General features: G+C 34.1%; 3 protein-coding genes across 4 annotated transcripts in view; 1 reads left to right on the top strand and 2 right to left on the bottom strand.

Annotated features, from left to right (window-relative positions):
• LOC119609308 (protein I'm not dead yet-like) overlaps positions 1 to 12,156 on the bottom strand; it is a 66,987-nt gene extending 54,831 nt beyond the window's left edge. Inside the window, exon 1 of one of the 2 annotated variants that reach the window (XM_037964043.1) lies at positions 11,977 to 12,156. The gene's annotated coding sequence lies outside the window, so the exon portion shown is untranslated. The remainder of the gene's footprint in view (positions 1 to 11,976) is intronic. The other variant, XM_037964044.1, reaches the window with a different exon arrangement.
• On the top strand, positions 72 to 6,264 carry LOC119609305 (trafficking protein particle complex subunit 8). The gene is made up of 14 exons (XM_037964033.1): positions 72 to 342; positions 402 to 563; positions 627 to 1,261; positions 1,651 to 1,851; positions 1,911 to 2,014; positions 2,072 to 2,320; positions 2,379 to 2,841; positions 2,903 to 3,046; positions 3,196 to 3,346; positions 4,188 to 4,334; positions 4,404 to 4,868; positions 4,925 to 5,362; positions 5,429 to 5,467; positions 5,530 to 6,264. The coding sequence occupies exons 1-14, from the start codon at positions 177 to 179 to the stop codon at positions 6,171 to 6,173; spliced, it is 4,008 nt and encodes a 1,335-aa protein (XP_037819961.1). The 5' UTR covers positions 72 to 176; the 3' UTR covers positions 6,174 to 6,264.
• On the bottom strand, positions 7,613 to 8,668 carry LOC119609310 (uncharacterized protein C1450.15). The gene has a single exon (XM_037964046.1). It carries the CDS (start codon positions 8,457 to 8,459, stop codon positions 7,749 to 7,751), a length of 711 nt encoding a protein of 236 aa, XP_037819974.1. The 5' UTR covers positions 8,460 to 8,668; the 3' UTR covers positions 7,613 to 7,748.
• Positions 12,157 to 12,558: the final 402 nt, after the last annotated feature.

Raw genomic sequence — 12,558 nt, forward strand, 5'->3', positions numbered from 1 at the left:
AAAAACTTAAGCGTTTTTTTCTTTATTTCCTACGTGGCATCTCTTTTCTACTCTACCAGCTGTTTTGTTATAGTTGTTGTTTTTGCTGTTGTAGAAATTTATTTGTTTATTGTGTTTTGTTGGGGGAAAGAAAATAAATTTATATTAAATTTTCTCTTATTATCCGGCTAAAAAAAATGATACACTTGACTGGACAAAATTATAATACTCGAGAAATAGTGCAAAATATTTTCTCCCCTCTAATAGGTGTACTCAGTAGTCCCTATGCCGATGAGGTGTGTCATCGTAACAATTTATCATTTGTGGAATTGTTGCAACCTTTTGCTAAATTGCAAAATGATGGTAAAATTATAAAAATACTAATAAATATTAAAAAAATAATATAACTTCCTAACAAACAGCTCATTTTCGTGATGTGTCAGGCACTAGTGTTTCCATTAGAGGCCTGCGTTTGAATTTCTGTGATGTAGACTGGCGGCCACCACAAACAGTGTTGGCTCGTAAAATGCTCAACGAATCGGTGACCAATGCCCATAATGATAAAACCAAAGTAGTGCATATGGGTATAGTTGTACTTTTGATTATAAAGAAAATATATTTTTTATTATAAAGTTCCCATTTTTAAGGTGACGTCAGCTTAGAGGTGCCCACCTCGGAACCTTGGTTCGAAAATTGGCGTGAAACTTTTTTGACAGTACAATTTCCTGCCGATCATGAATTTACTCGCCATTTACTTAGCTGTCTTATTGTTTTATCTAGTGGTGATCCCAATATTGTAGAAACCGCCCACAAATTGTCGCAAAATGTTCATCAAATGCAAAGTGTTACACCCCAAAAGCTACCCAAATGGTTTCAATCATCAGATGTACTCAATAGCTATGTCGTACTGCACGAAGGCAGTCAGGGTGATTTGTCTAGGGCTCAACAGGGTTATGAAATGTTAAAGTCGACTTTTGGTGACACCAAATGTTTTCTAATACAAATCAATTCTTTGGATTCGAATGTAACCAGTGAGGTGCCTGATTATTGGGCACCATTTTTGAGAAGACAACCAAAGTCTTCAGATAATATGGGTTCTGCTGGCACGGGTGGCGATCAAATGAGTGGTCATAAAACTCCACAGGATAATCTATCGGTTACGGGTCTGCCTACTATGCAAATGTCGGTTTTAAGTGATGCTGTAGCTAATAGTGATTCTGGAGATTTGGCGGGTATAATGCATCCTTTGAGTCCCGTGCAGGAGAATGCCACTGAGGCCATAGTAAGTAATCTTTATTAATAGAATTGTTCTTTGTTTTGGTATAGAAAGAAGGCTAGAGTTATTTTCCTTTGTTTACATTTATTGTAATGAAAACAACAATTTGATTTGAAAAAGTGTAGCCTATTTTAAGGCTGCAATATTTACATTTCAAGGCTGGAATTTTATTGGAATAAACACAATGAAAGCGATAACGTTAACTAATTCCCGCAAACAAAACTTTTAGATAAATTTGAGGAAAATTAGCATAATTTTTAAAAATATCCGAATTTTTATTATGGAAAATTAAAAAAAATAGTTTTCTTCAGCTAAACAATTAAATTAAAAAAAATGTTTATATTTTTACTAAAATTGCTTTAAGTTTAATAAAATCCTCTATTTTTCACTTTTAGAATTCCAAATTTTCGATTAGCAGTGAAAGTATTGCTTCACAAACTATAAATCCCAATGTTTGGACCGGAGACTATGATGCACCTCATGGACAGTGTCTAAATTCCATGGATGTGGAAAATTTAAGACATTTTGTACAAGATTATGCGGTCAGAGCTTTAATACCTTATGTGGAACATTTGGTGGGCATACTAAATGAAGCAGTAAGTCAAAACTATCATAAATAAAGAATAAATCAGTTTGAAATCTGTTTTCCTTAAAGGTCACAAATAAAAAGGGAGTCAGTAAGTCCTTATTAAGTGCCACAAAACGTTGGTTTGTTACCAGCAAACCGGGAGCCAGTGTTAGCAATCAAAATGCTGTTATGTAAGTTTAAGAAACATTCTAATTTGTAAACACTTCATTGGACTTATAAACTTTCAGTTACACCCATGAATCGGCTGAATTACAGACCCGTAAATTGGGTGATTTGTATTTTATGTTTGGCCATTATAATATGGCTTTTCAGGCCTATCATCAGGCTAAAAGAGATTTTAATGCTGATTCAGCTTGGCAGTATTATGCGGGAGCTTTGGAAATGGCTGCTTTGTCGGCTTTTATGTTGGGTACAGCCAATCGCAAAACGTATGACTACATGGAAGATGCCATAGTGTGTTATTTAAACACCTGCAGGTGGGTTTAAGTAAACTGAAGATTTATTACTAGTTAACTTTCTTATTTTCTTTACAAGACTCCAACAATTTGCCACTCGCGCCACCTTATTAAGTATGGAATGCTTGAAGACAGCACGTTATTATGGCGAGGCAGCCAAACAATTAATACGCATGACCAGTGAAGAATCTGATTTGCGTTCTGCTTTACTGCTGGAACAGGCTGCCTATTGCTTTTTAGCTTCTTCACCGGCCATGCATCGCACCTATGCCTTTCAAATTGTTTTATCTGGCAATCGTTATTCTCGTGCTGGTCAACGTAAGCATGCCTATCGTTGTTATAGTCAAGCCTATCAAGTATTCCAACATAAAGGCTGGAGTTTGGCTGAGGATAATATACAGCATACTATGGCCAAACAGGCTTATATGCTGAAGAAACTAGAGGAGGCCAGTCGTTCGTTGGCTCATCTTTTGCGACCAGGTAGTTTGCAGAATGGTCAACAGCAAATGAGTTTTCTTAAAGAGTTTATACAAACACAAAATGTATGTTGGAAACAACACAAAACTTTTAATAATTTGATTTAAATCGGCTTGTCTTTTACAGGAATATATTAAACGTCATCCGGAATTGGGTTTGTTAGCTCATGCTTTGCCCCAAGTGGTACAAGACTCCATAAAAGTACTTACTCTATCGCCTGTACCAACAGCTACTGCTAATCATGTGCCAGCCTCCAACATTGATATAAATGTAAGTTTAGATCTCCTAAAATTTACAGATCTTTGAAATTTAAAACCACCACTCTAAATCTCAGAAGTTCTTGAGAATCTTCTGTTTAATATTATGATAATTGTTCAAATTTTAGAAACTTAGAACCTAATTTTTCTTTATTAATATAGGCCGATTTAAATGAAGAATCTCTTTGGCATAAAATCGAAGAAATGATTGTTACTACTGCTTCTGCCAACAAGCCTTTGGTTTTTAAACCTTCTAGAAGTTTATTTACCAAAGAAAATCCTACAACCGATAATCCTTTAGCGGTACAAGGAGGTAAGTTTGATATAAGAATAGAACTTGAACTAAATAGTACTGAACTAGAACTGAACTAGAACTGAACTAGAACTGAACTAGAACTGAACTAGAACTGAACTAGAACTGAACTAGAACTGAACTAGAACTGAACTAGAACTGAACTAGAACTGAACTAGAACTGAACTAGAACTGAACTAGAACTGAACTAGAACTGAACTAGAACTGAACTAGAACTGAACTAGAACTGAACTAGAACTGAACTAGAACTGAACTAGAACTGAACTAGAACTGAACTAGAACTGAACTAGAACTGAACTAGAACTGAACTAGAACTGAACTAGAACTGAACTAGAACTGAACTAGAACTGAACTAGAACTGAACTAGAACTGAACTAGAACTGAACTAGAACTGAACTAGAACTGAACTAGAACTGAACTAGAACTGAACTAGAACTGAACTAGTACTGAACTAGAACTGAACTAGAAAATGTTTATTATGAGTATTTAACATAGAAAATGCATTAAAAATTTGTTTTTATCAAAAGTTGGAATTTCGAAATTAAGTTCGAATTTTCGAACATAACTAAAACCAATAAAAAATTGATTTTTTTAAACATATAATATAATTAAATATTAATATATAATTAATCAGAGATTTTTTGAAGAAAACATTTAAAATTTAAGAATTTTGAAAAATTTTCGAACATAAAAAAAATTGATATAATTAAGGAATTTCCCATTAATTTTGAAAAAATTTAAATATAGGAAGCATTAAAAAGAATATTTAAGCTAAAATCTAAAATTCGAAATTAAGTTCGAATTTTCGAACATGAGTTTAACTTTTGTTTTTTTGTTCCAGAACCCATTGAAATCGCTGTGACTATTTCGAATACCATACGCTGCAGTATTATCCTAAATAATGTGGAACTATTATGGCGTTTAAAGCTGGACAATGAGGAGGAGTTAACCAATGTTAGTCTATTTGAAAATGCTGCCGAAAATCCCAGTAAGTTGTACAATTTTTACATAAAAATAAAGAATTTTTATCAAGTTTATTATAAAAAAAAATTTTTAGATAAAGCTGCTGTTATGGCGGCCATAAAAACTAGTGGTCTACAAACTTTGCAACTCGAGGAGAAGGGCAGTCAAACTTTACACTTCAAACTGACGCCCAAATTAACGGGACGCCTTACTATAGTGGGTATAGTGGCAAATGTGGCCTCGGCAGCTGAACCGCATAACACTTTAATGGGATCATTGCAATTTGAGACGCAAACCTTTAGGCCACCTGGCAAACAAAGTAAACAGACATTATTTGATCAGAAACTCAATATACGTGTTATACCAGCTGTGCCCTGGTTAAATGTTAGCTTCTCTAACATACCTACAGATTTAATAGCGGGAGAGATTATGCCAGTTACCATAGCCTTAAGAAATGAGGGTATAAAACCTATAGAAGAAATCTATTTGGGTTGTGACAATCCCAGATGGTTGACTTTACAAGACAAAGAGGCGGATATACCACTGTCCATACTAAGTTGTAAGTATTGGGGAAGTTAAAAAAAGAAATTTAATTGAAATGTTTCCCTTTAACAGCTCTCAAAGATTTAAACAATGAAAAATTGGTTAAAGACAAGGAGATACGGCGTCAGCATGTTTTTCGTTTGCTTAAGAACAAATCCAATGACAATATAGCTCTCAAAGCTCAAGAAGCCACCACAATAACAGCCTGGCTGCAGGCACCCTTTGATAAGGGTGATTACACTTTACGTTTATTGTTCTATTATGCTTTACCTTCTTCAGATTCAAGTCTTAAATATCGTTTAGTACGTCACAATTGGAAATTTAATATACACGAAAGTTTACACACCGAAGTAAGTTGTGTTGTTAGCAACTCGGTCATTGGTGAATTGGGTCTTAATATTGAGGTACGCAATGAGAATAAATTGCATCATCCCTTAATGTCGGAATTGTACATTAATTCGTTGGCCCTGTATTGTGATCAATTTAAACTAAATAAGGAGAAATTCTATTGTAAGTAAAAGTGGTTAAATTTTTAAAATTATGTTAAATAATTTCTCTTGTTTAATTGCTCTATAGTAATGAATCAAATGGAGATCAGTAGTGGTCTTTTGGGAGGTAAGTTTTGAAAAATATTAAAGATTTCCTTAAGCGAATATATTTTCATTTTGCCACTTTAGATCGTTGTCTTAAATCCACCAAAAGCGCCAGTTTTCAATGCCGTCTTCTCAAACCTTTTAATGCAGAACCACTGCCTTCCAACTATCCACCACAAGATATACTCAAGGCACGCCTCTCCTATATGGATGTTATGCCTATGAAGACATCTACTCCCCATCCAGAACAAAACATTCCAAAAATTTTCGAAATGTATAGTTTTCTCGCCAATCACGAAACTATCTATTTCAATACCAACATAACAACCGAAGAATTTAATAATACAGTAGCCTCCTATGAACCACACACTACTTTGGCCATCTGCTGGACAGCTGCTATTGTACAAAATTCCATACAACGTTTAGCTTATGGACAACATTTTGTACAATTGAAATATTTATATGAAAAGAAATCATGTCCGATGACGGGCGAATTAAAACAATTTAAAAATCTTGATAAAGATCAAGATAAACTCTTGACTATTGCGGAATTTTCACAAAAGAAATCACAAGAAATCAATGAAGTATTAGTGGATGATAAGATAAAGGCGGAACAATTACAAACATTCGATGATGATGAGGATGATTTTTGGGAACCGAATGATACCTATGTGGGACAGCGGTGTTTGTTGGAAGATGAAACATTTTTAGTAACAACAAAAGCTTAAATGAAGGAATCCTTATTAAATTTAATTGATTAGTTTTATTCTTGTGCATTAATATTTGTGGAAAATATGCAAATAAATATTTAAAATATTAGAGTTGTTATTAATAAATCTAGAGTTGGAATAGACCAGTAAAATAGATTATAGTCTGGACTATAGAAAGCTCTATAGTCTGGACTATAGAAAAGTCTATAGTCTGGACTATAGAAAAGTCTATAAGTCTGAACTATAGAAAAGTCTATAGTCTGGTCTATAGAAAAGTCTATAGTCTGGACTATAGAAAAGTCTATAGTCTGGACTATAGAAAAGTCTATAGTCTGGACTATAGAAAAGTCTATAGTCTGGACTATAGAAAAGTCTATAGTCTGGACTATAGAAAAGTCTATAGTCTGGACTATAGAAAAGTCTATAGTCTGGACTATAGAAAAGTCTATAGTCTGGACTATAGAAAAGTCTATAGTCTGGACTATAGAAAAGTCTATAGAACAGTCTATAGTGTGGACTATAGAACAGTCTATAGTATAGACTACAGTCTATAGTGTGGACTATAGAACGGTCTATAATGTGGACTATAGAACGGTCTATAGTGTGGACTATAGAACAGTCTATAGTCTGGACTATAGAACGGTCTATAGGCTGGACTATAGAACGGTCTATAGGCTGGACTATAGAACGGTCTATAGTATGGACTATAGAACAGTATATAGTGTTGACTACAGAATAGTCTATAGTCTGGACTAGGGATTAGTCTATAATGTGAAATATAGAACAGTCTATTGTGCGGACTATAGAACAGTCTATTGTGCGGACTATAGAACAGTCTATAGTGTGGACTATAGAACAGTCTATAGTGTGGACTATAGAACAGTCTGTAGTCTGGACTATAGAACATCTGTAGTCTGGACTAAAGAACATCTATAGTATGGACTATAGAACATCTATAATAGTAGGGATTAGTCTATAATGTGAAATATAGAACAGTCTATAGTCTGGACTATTGAACAGTCTATAGTCTGGACTATAGAACAGTCTGTAGTCTGGACTATAGAACATCTATAGTCTGGACTAAAGAACATCTATAGTATGGACTATAGAACATCTATAGTATGGACTATAGAACAGTCTATAGTCTGGACTATAGCACAGTCTATAGTCTGGACTATAGCACAGTCTATAGTCTGGACTATAGCGCAGTCTATAGTCTGGACTATAGCACAGTCTATAGTCTGGACTGTAGCACAGTCTATAGTCTGGACTATAGCACAGTCTATAGTCTGGACTATAGCACAGTCTATAGTCTGGACTATAGCACAGTCTATAGTCTGGAATTTAGCAGTCTATAGTCAGGACTATAGAACAGTCTATAGCCTCGACTATAGAACAAGCTATAGTCTGATATGGTATTATATCATGATAATTTCAAATAACTTTTTTATTTTTTTCTTCAAATTTTGTTTTATTAAAGTTTTTTCTTTCTTTGGTGTATATGTAAAGATTTAAGAATTTTTGAATAATGTGACTAGATTAATAAAAAAAAATGGATAGATAAAAAAACACAACTTCTCATTCGGCAACATTTTAAGAACGTTTTTTATTCATATACGCTTTACCAGTAGCATACAAAACACAAGAGCAGCCATATATATTAGCCAAAGCACTGCCCAATAAGGCACCCACAACATTGGGTATGGGATAAGCTTGCCATTCACGATCCCAATCCAGTGGAGAAACAATCGAACCAGCCCAAGCACCCAAAATACCACCAATGGCATTATACTTAAACAAATGCAAAGCAGTCTCTTCACTTTTTGTTAGAAAATCAGGTTTTTCACAGAAGCACACCTGCAAAGCACCACCACCGCCCAACAGAAATACCGTAGGTGAGACAGACAACAGTGTCAGCAGCAATGACAGTACAAATGTTTGTTCATAATTCTGCAGAACAGGCGCTCCCAAAATTATACACACAAACCCATATAATAGTGTACACAAAAATTGCAACAGCAAACCGCTAGCCAAATCTTTGGGCGTAAAATAGGCAGCCTTTTTTTGTTTTTGCTTTTGCGTCAGCAAAGGATCATCGTGACGGCCATAATAGCAGCAGAGTATAACCTTTAGCATTTCGCCGGTAAAGACTATGGGTATAATGAGTGAATCCCAAAAACTTCCTAGGTGCGTCCAGTTTCTGCGATACTGCATATAGGTCATACAGATCAATATTACACCCAAACTGATGGATAGATGGAAGAGTTGATGTTTGGTTTTTTGTGTATCAAATTTAATGACCATTTTGGTGTGTTTTACTTTCTTTTAGTTAATTTTTAAAAGGAATTTTTATTTATATTTCTTTTTATCTCTTGGAGTGGCTAAGTTTATGGCAGGTTGGTTGTGGCAGCAGCAAAATATATAATTTTCTATTTTTATTATTTTTTTCTTCTTTCTAAGTTGACAGGGGGTTGAAAAGCAGTGGTGGTAATTTCAGTGTTTTTTTCTTGAGCGATTTCAAGTGAATGTAGCGGGGAACAAAAAACGTAACAAATCTAATTTTCACCAAAAAATGGTATTTTACCAAAAAACCAAATTTTTACTAGAAAATTGGAAAAACTGAAATTTTTCTCATTTTTATTCTTTTAAATAAAGGGCACTTTGATTTGTTCTTGATTTGCTTAATAAAAAGTAGTTAGATTCTTTTCCTATGTTTTCAAATGCAACATTTTTGTTACCTTTCTGATTAGAGTTAGAATTTCACCTAGCACTGTAGTTATGTGCATTAGATTAGAAGTTCCAATTAGAACTTAAACTAAGAAAAGCAGGTCAAACTGTGATAAAAACTTACCCATACTTTTGTTCAACATTAAATTGTTGTGGAACATTAAAATGCTGTTGCATCCCTAGCGCAGGGACTTTATTAGTTTCATCAGGGAAATAAAATTCATTGCAGCAATAGCACCGCCACTTTTTAACTAATGTTATGTTTTATTGAAAACTTATATTATATTGTATTCAATGTACTTTTTTAAAAAATTTATGACTTTAAATAAATAACCACTTTTTAAAAACAAATTTAGCCAACATATGAAACACTTTTGCAAAAAAAAAAACACTTTCGCACACAAATTTCAACAAACCACTAGTTTTGGCGCACAAATAGAAAAAATAACAACAAAGGTGACGTTCCAGCAGCTAATTTGGCGATATATCGCATGTTTTAGCAATTTTTATTACATATTTAACGTTCTTTTGAGGGGGGACAAAGTTTACAACACTGCAATAGCATGTCAGTGTTTAGCGTTGCCAATACCAATTGTTGTGATTTTTTAAGGTTAATGTCTGTGATAAGCAAAACTAACTAACTGTGATAAGCAAAACTAACGTTCTATTTTAGAGATGATAATAACAAAGCAAAAAAAGTTTATGTAAAACCTAAAATTAAAGCATATTTTAAGGCTTATTTGAAAAATTTTAAAAACGTGTATATTATGATAAAAAAAAATATACATATCCAAATAGTTCTTTAGTGTTAATGTACATAAATGTAATAAATTTGGACGTTTCTGAAGCATCAATTCGGAGAAGTTGAGTTTTTCGATTGAAAGTAGTATGGTCTATAGTCTGGACTATAGCACAGTCTATAGTCTGGACTATAGCACAGTCTATAGTCTGGACTATAGAACAGTCTATAGTCTGGACTATATCACAGTCTATAGTCTGGACTATAGAACAGTCTATAGTCTGGACTATAGCACAGTCTATAGTCTGGACTATAGAACAGTCTATAGTCTGGACTATCGAACAGTCTATAGTCTGGACTATCGAACAGTCTATAGTCTGGACTATCGAACAGTCTATAGAAGAGTCTATAGTCTGGACTATAAAAGAGTCTATAGTCTGGACTATAGAAGAGTCTATAGTCTGGACTATAGAAGAGTCTATAGTCTGGACTATAGAAGAGTCTATAGTCTGGACTATAGAAGAGTCTATAGTCTGGACTATAGAAGAGTCTATAGTCTGGACTATAGAAGAGTCTATAGTCTGGACTATAGAAGAGCCTATAGTCTGGACTATAGAAGAGTTTATATTTTGGACTATTGAAGAGTCTATAGTCTGGACTATAGAAGAGTCTATAGTCTGGGCTATAGAAGAGTCTATAGTCTGGACTATAGAAGAGTCTATAGTCTGGACTATAGAAGAGTCTATAGTCCGGACTATAGAAGAGTCTATAGTCTGGACTATAGAAGAGTCTATAGTCTGGACTATAGAAGAGTCTATAGTCTGGACTATAGAACAGTCTATAGTCTGGACTATAGCACAGTCTATAGACTGGACTATAGAACAGTCTATAGTCTGGACTATAGCACAGTCTATAGTCTGGACTATAGAACAGTCTATAGTCTGGACTATAGCACAGTCTATAGTCTGGACTATAGCACAGTCTATAGTCTGGACTATAGAACAGTCTATAGTCTGGACTATCGAACAGTCTATAGTCTGGACTATATCACAGTCTATAGTCTGGACTATCGAACAGTCTATAGAAGAGTCTATAGTCTGGACTATAGAAGAGCCTATAGTCTGGACTATAGACGAGTCTATATTCTGGACTATTGAAGAGTCTATAGTCTGGACTATAGAAGAGTCTATAGACTGGACTATAGAAGAGTCTATAGTCTGGACTATAGAAGAGTCTATAGTCTGGACTATAGAAGAGTCTATAGTCTGGACTATAGAAGAGCCTATAGTCTGGACTATAGAAGAGTCTATATTCTGGACTATTGAAGAGTCTATAGTCTGGACTATAGAAGAGTCTATAGTCTGGACTATAGAAGAGTCTATAGTCTGGACTATAGAAGAGTCTATAGTCTGGACTATAGAAGAGTCTATAGTCCGGACTATAGAAGAGCCTATAGTCTGGACTATAGAGGAGTCTATATTCTGGACTATAGAAGAGTCTATAGTGTGGACTATAGAAGAGTCTATAGTCTGGACTATAGAAGAGTCTATAGTCTGGACTATAGAATAGTCTATAGTCTGGACTATAGAATAGTCTATAGTCTGGACTATAGAATAGTCTATAGTCTGGACTATAGAATAGTCTATAGTCTGGACTATAGAATAGTCTGTAGTCTGGACTATAGAATAGTCTATAGTCTGGACTATAGAATAGTCTATAGTCTGGACTATAGAATAGTCTATAGTCTGGACTATAGAATAGTCTATAGTCTGGACTATAGAATAGCCTATAGTCTGGACTATAGAATAGTCTATAGTCTGGACTATAGAATAGTCTATAGTCTGGACTATAGAATAGTCTATAATCTGGACTATAGAAGAGTCTATATTCTGGACTATAGAACAGTCTATAGTCTGGAGTATAGAACAATCTATAGTCTGGACTATAGAATAATCGTCTATACACATTCAATCGACTAGCTCCAGAACACTTTGCCAGCATGCTGGCCTCTTTAATATGCCTATCACCTTAATGAGAATGTTCTGCCGTTCTTGAATGTACTAATATGAGACAGAACAAGCTTTTCAACAAATACGCTCCTTAAATATCAGAAATTGTTCACGACTTGTTGCGGCTTATACAAAGGTGGGTGATAAAGGGCACTTTTATTTCTTCCTGATTTGTATTAATAAAACTTAGTAATACCTATTCAATTCTTATGTTTTCAAATGCAAATTTTTAACCTTCCTAATTGGAGTTAGGATCCCACCTAGCACTGTAGTTATGCACATTAGATTATACATTCCAATTAGAACTTAAACTAAAAAAGCAAGTCAAACTGTGATAAAAACTTACCCATACTTTTGTTTAACATTGGATACGCAGAAATTGTTGTAGAATATTAAAATGCTGTTGCATCTCTAGCGCAGGGAGCCTCTTTTGAACTAATGCAATATTTTATTGAAAACTCAAATTATATTTTATTTTTAAGTATTTCTATGTATCATTAATGAACTTTTCTTAAAAACTCATGGCCTTAAATAAAAATCACTTTTTATAATCAAATTTATTAAATATATAACACACTTTTTCAAAAAAAATCACTTTCGCATACAAATTTTAACAAACTACTGGTTTTGGCGCACAAACTGAAAAACAAACAATAACAAAAATGACGTCCCAGCAGCTAATTTGGCGATATATCACCCTCTTTAGCTATTTTTATTAAATATTTAGCGTTTTTTTATATGGAAAAGGTTAACAACACTGCAATAGCATGACAGCGTTTAGCGTTGCCAATACGAATTGTTTGTTGTGTTAATTTCTGTGATAAAGCAAACTGGCTAAAAGTTACCGTTCTATTTAATAATAAAGAAATGTTGATAATGTTAAACCTATAATTAAAGCATGTTTTAAGTCGCATTTGAAAATGTGTAC

This window comes from Lucilia sericata, unplaced genomic scaffold (genome assembly GCF_015586225.1).
Source record: "Lucilia sericata isolate MDLA Ls3-8-SP2 unplaced genomic scaffold, ASM1558622v1 Contig000960F_arrow, whole genome shotgun sequence".
Taxonomy (NCBI): Eukaryota; Metazoa; Arthropoda; class Insecta; order Diptera; family Calliphoridae; genus Lucilia; species Lucilia sericata.